We start from the raw sequence: 6,000 nt of genomic DNA on the forward strand, positions 1-6,000 counted from the left end.
AGATGATCAAGGTCCATTATCATATGATGAGGCAATTATCTTCTTTTGAAAGAGGTGTTGACTGCCCTTATCACACAAGTCTGGTTTGGAGATGATCAAGACATGTAGTCCTCTGATGAGGAAATTGTCTTCTCTTGAAAGAGGTGTTGACTACCCTCATCGGATAGACTAGGTTTAGAAGCAAACAAGGCCTGTGATCCTATAGTGAGAAATTTTTCTTCCCTTAAAAACCCATTGATTGCCCTCATCAAACATACAGGGTTTGGACGCGATCAAGGCCTGTAGTCCTGGACTCTCGGGAAAAACTCGCTGTTGGCGGCGTCGAGCTCGCCGTCGGCGCCCAAGATCAAATCTTCATATTTTGGTCATTTTTGCATCTTTTTGATCCAATGACCATAATTCAACATATTTGCAACAAAACATCAAAAATACCTTTCTTTAAAGTGAAATATCATCAAAATCAGTGTAAAATATGTATGAAAATCTAAACATATTTTCCTTTGATCAGGGTGTAAGGGAGTCAAGCTGACACTTGAGTCAGCTTAAGCTCGGCTCGATAAGTGGCTCATGAACTCAACGCAATGAGCTAACAAACCAAGCTCAAGTTAGTCCCAAATCGACTCGTTTAGAAAAAATATTAATATAAAATATACTCAAAATATATTAAATTTGAACTCATTATTTTTGAAGTATTAAAAATATTTTCTATTTTACATTAAATGTTTTTTTTTTATTATTTCTCTTTTAATTGCTCATTATATTTGACATTTTGTTATAAAAATACCTTAAATTAATATTATTTTATATCTTTTATAATAAACAACCTGCTTGAACTTGAACACGATAAAATTAATCAAGCTCAAGCTCATGTCTCTGGTGGCTTGAGCTCGACTTAACTCATTTACGCACCAAGCAGGTTGTTTATTTTAAAAAACATTTTCTATAATATATTAAATGTTTTTTTTTATTATTTCTCTTTTAATTGCTTGTTATATTTGACATTTTGTTATAACAATACCTTAAATTAATATTATTTTATATCTTTTATAATAAACAACCTGCTTGAACTTGTAGAATTGAGCTTGAACACGATAAAATTAATCAAGCTCAAGCTCAAGTCAAGGGTGGCTTGAGCTCGACTTGACTCATTTACTCACCTAGTGCCAACCCAGCACCCCCCCCAACCTAGAATTTGCTCTCATGAGATTGATATCAAAGTGGAAAACAAAGAGACTACCCAACCATGATCATGCCCAAGACATTAATATGATTTACTTTTTGGGGATCTCGTGAAGAGTGTCCACTTCATCTAAGTTAAATTTTGGAAGCTCAAAGCCTTCTAGAAGGCGTGCTAGGGGACTATCTCACGTGAAGACCTCAGGAGATTTTGGCAAGTATTGGATTGGTTCTTTTCCCTTGAAAGGGGATTTTCTCGATCTATACGTCATAGCTCATCGAAGATTATAATATTAAAAGTATTAGTAAGTCAATAATTTCTTATTGAGTATTGAAGGGTTATGATCAAGTCAAGTTGTATGAGATGGAGCAACTTAAACAAAGGTCAACATCAAAACCCATAAAAAGAAATTCTATCATTATGTGGAGGGGGCCCATTCAAGCAAAAGTAAGGGATTATCCATTGATGGTTGATCTCATGGCATGTAATACCCATGTGATTGTGTCTGCACTAGTTGTCAAACATTACGTAAGAGCTAAAGATCTCATTTTTGGAATCCTCTCTCATATGCACCCGATCTTCTAAAGACAGACAAAAAGCATCTTCACAAGCAGGATAGTGTATCTTGGGGAGGAATAAAGCAAAGGCTTGATGCCTCAGGCTCTAAGGTTGTCCTTTAGAATAGTGAGAAATAAAGTGAGAGACTCTATTATTATTAGTATTTGTTGTCTTTTAATGATCGACACAAATTCTGCAAGGGTATGAGTGCTTTCCAAAAATACCACCAAACAATTTTGTGCTAGTAAATTCATAGCAGAAGAGTGATTTCTTAATGTTCTAATATTGCATGAAGATCTGGAACACATATAAATAAAAGAAAAAAATTGAATGATAGAACAATAGAAGTTTTTATGTAGAAAACCCAAAAGGTTAAAAACCACGAGGTCATCCCAACTGAAATGATTCCACTATGCCGGTGTAGATTATGAGACTTTATCGTCCCATGAATACCCGGAAGCAATATTACATAAGTGGGATTTATCAATGTAATTTTAGCTAGGGGATTGTTGGAATACATTGGGGAAGTGGCGGCGGTGAACTGAAAATTATAATGAGAGACAGACACTAGAGGTCATGTGCTAAGAAATTATATGACAATGTTGTTGCTAGTGATGGTCTGATGGTGGTGGTCCGACAACAAAGGGGTGCACAGTAGTGGTCTAGCGGTGGTGGCAACCTGATGATGCTGGTTTGGAAACAACGATACTAGTGGTGGTGCAGCAGTGCTCTGGCAGCCAGATGGTAGTGGTTTGGTAGTGATGACGGTGATGGCTTCTATCCTACACCAGTGGTGTAGCGATAATGATGGGGTTGGTCGGGTAGAGGTTGTCCATCAACGACAACATCACAATGATGGTGGTACAAATGATGATGATAGTGGCGGTTCGATAGAGTCAATGATCAGATGACGGTGGTCGGGCGGTGACAACGGTGGTGTCCAGACAGTGGTTGTCCGAATGCGGTTATGGAGTCATTCTGGCAATGATGGTTTGGTGATGGCAGAAGGCTATTGATATTAGTTTAACGGTGACGATGATGGTGGTCGAGCATCGGTGGTCCAATGACTGCAGTGATTAGACGATGGTTTGATGATAGTGGTGCTTGGGAACCCCAAGAGCTTGGAGCACTTTCAGTCATCTCTTCCAAGTCTAGATTCATCTTCATGAAGAGAGTGACGGTCTATTTAATGATTTTAAAAGTGAAATAGTCCATGAAATGTTGCATCAATTTGGAACACTCCATCAAATCTCCCAGAATGATTCCTTGATCAGATATAGTTTTATGAGCATTTAAACACTTTAATGATGCTAGCATTAAGTGATTTTAGCCTCGTTAGATTCATCTTATCGAGGCAACCGATTTAACTTTAAAATTTGTCAGATATGGAGGTCATTGGTCCCCCAAAATAAATTTTAAATATGTTTATTATGTTTTAAGTGCATAATCTAGGCTCACTTAGACTCAGATCGAGCTATGTCTGATGTCAGCTGGCTCATCTTATCAAAAACTTCATTTGAATTGGAGTACATATAATTAAATATCTAGAGGTCTCAGTCCAATGCATGTCTTATTTGTGCATGTAAGATAATATTTTGGAGATTTATCATGTATATGTGTAAAACACTCAATATTTGGATGAAATAAATTTAAAAAACAAAATGTAGATTTTAGATATATAAAAACAAAAGAATTGGGTTGTATGTATGTAAATGACATGTTTATATAATTCCCAAGCACTAAAGATACACATATTATATAAGGATTGAAGAATTTATATACATACCACATTTTTTGTGTATTTATACATCAAGATTGAGGAATCTATTTTTCCTTCATTTTCTCCCTACTATACAAGGTCTTTACAAGGTTGTATGCACTAACAAACAAAACGAAACCCTACGTCTAAAAAGGAATCAACACCTGATATTTTTGACATAAAAATTAATTATATTCAAAAATAAAATTTAAAAATTTATTCATTAAATTTCTTATTGTCATTTTCATTGAATCTTTTATCAAAAAGAAAAGAAAAACTAAAATATACGAGCTATTAAGAGGAAAATTTGAAAAGCATAACCTGGTGAAGAAAAAGCTTATTGGAACTCACTTTTATCTTTTTTTAGTTTAAGCCTGTTTAGTACATAAATATATTTTTAGAGAGTTATTTATAAAATGTAGCACCCAATCAGAACGCATCTCATGATCAAACCAATGAGAATTTGATATAAATGAAAAATATGAGTTGAGATTTTATTATGAATTTTAATATTTGAGTTAAAATTTTAAAAAATGATGGCAGATTTCTAAATACGAATGTTTCAGGCAAGAAATTTCTAAATACCAATGTTTCAGACACTACCTTTGTAAACAACACCTCTTTTTTCAATTTTTAAGGATGAATCAAAATACTTTTAAAATCATTCAAAATAACTTAAAAATACTCTTAAAAACAAACTACTAATATTAATTGCCCTCCACCACCCTTTCTAGTCATCACCAGAGACCATCACCGCCCCATAAATCAACATGTCTGCCAAAAAAACCACATTCTAAGATATTAAAAATATTTCAACTCAAAACTTAAACAAAATTAAAAAAAAAAAAAAACAAATAAAACCAAAAATAACTACCCCAAACCACCCCTAAATACAAATAAAACCAAAAATAACCCAAAAATAACTACCCCAAACCACCCCTAAATAACTCATCATCAATCATAAACCTCTTCCTAATCAACCCTAAAACCAAAAAAAACATTGCACTTGAAAGCAAAAGAACATAAAGTGCCTACAAATCATCATCCAACCACTAAATCTCTAAACATCATCTGCCCCTGCAGCAGCTGCTGCGTCTGTCCTATTCTCATTCTCCATCATCATACGAGCATTGCAGTAGCTCCTATACCCCGCGCCATACTTCCTGCTCTTAATTCCCAAATGAAGCATTATGAGATACACCAGCTGTGTTGCAGTCAATATTATGATGAATGCTTCCAATGCTTTCTGAAAAAAAATGTAGAAGAAACGCTTTACATATAACTTCATGTGATGGATTTGTAATGTTACATAATTCATTGCTGTTCAAATTTTTACCATGTGCGGTTCTCGATTTCTCATCTTCATTTGCTTGCACGTGAAGCTGTAAGATGAGGAAAATATCATTAGCTTCTTAAGAAAAAAAAATTATAATGTTTGGTGTCTTTTATGGAGCGCTATTTACGTGCATCATACGCATGCAATTCTGCATGCGTGTGACCTCCAATAACCTTCCAATGACCAAGTTATTGGGGGTTTTTGAGATGTTATTGGGGGTATTAACCTCAATAACATCTTAATAACTTCTCAATAACCTACCAATACATTTTGTGGTTAGGCACTCATCTTTTTTTAATCCCAATAACAGCGAGATAACACTCCAATACCCAATGAATAACCGTTATATACACGAAATTCTGCGTGCGTATGACGTACGTAAATATTTTTCCTTTTATGTATCATATATTTAATATTTTGATAATGATATTATGTCATATACGTGGCCAATTTCTATATATTAACATCTCTAACATCTCAAAATTTACTTGTGACATTTATACCACCCAAATATTTCACACATATCCATAATATTATCAACTTAAAAAAATAAAATATAATATTTCATGCATAGATAAGATGATATATATAAAAATTGAAGTTTACAAGTTCGTTATTTAAATACATAGAAAATGGGTGATATGTAACAATTTTTTGCACTAAATTTATAGAAATTGTGAAAGTTTATAAAAAGTTACAAAAATGTCAAAATACGATACAAATACTTGGACAAAATTTCATTCGCACGAAGTAAAACAAAAAATAAATAAATAAATAAAACTAACACAATTAGGGCTGTCAAAATGGGTCGTTGTTCGCAAATAGCTCGTGTTCGGCTCGTTAAGAAGTTCGGCTCGTTCGCTAAGTTAACGAGCCAAACCCGAACAACACGAATAAATATTTGTTCGTTTGTGTTCGGCTCGTTTTGGCTCGAAATACTACTAATCAATTATATATATATAGTAGTCTTTTTTTTAATTTAGTTGGTTATAATCAATTAAAAGTATTAATGAAGAAGATAGAATAAAAATTATTAAATTAGACTCAAATGATGTTTTAAATCTTACCTCAATCATTAACATCTGATGACTACATGATTAAAGTTGTCAAAATGACTCTTTGTTCGTGAACGGCTCCTGTTCGGCTCCCCACACAAAAAACACCCACACA

At 33.8% G+C, this 6,000-nt stretch overlaps 1 protein-coding gene across 1 annotated transcript in view; it reads right to left on the reverse strand.

The window, feature by feature from the left end:
- Positions 1 to 4,406: 4,406 nt before the first annotated feature.
- The window catches only part of LOC110028555, a 3,042-nt gene continuing 1,448 nt past the window's right edge, over positions 4,407 to 6,000 (reverse strand). The window contains exons 3-4 of the mRNA XM_020730452.1: positions 4,831 to 4,876; positions 4,407 to 4,740 (exon numbers count right to left, since the gene is read on the reverse strand). Coding sequence (XP_020586111.1) covers positions 4,555 to 4,740; positions 4,831 to 4,876 — 232 coding nt within the window. The 3' untranslated portion in view covers positions 4,407 to 4,554. The remainder of the gene's footprint in view (positions 4,741 to 4,830; positions 4,877 to 6,000) is intronic.

Source organism: Phalaenopsis equestris, unplaced genomic scaffold (assembly GCF_001263595.1).
Source record: "Phalaenopsis equestris unplaced genomic scaffold, ASM126359v1 Scaffold000513, whole genome shotgun sequence".
Lineage (NCBI taxonomy): Eukaryota > Viridiplantae > Streptophyta > Magnoliopsida > Asparagales > Orchidaceae > Phalaenopsis > Phalaenopsis equestris.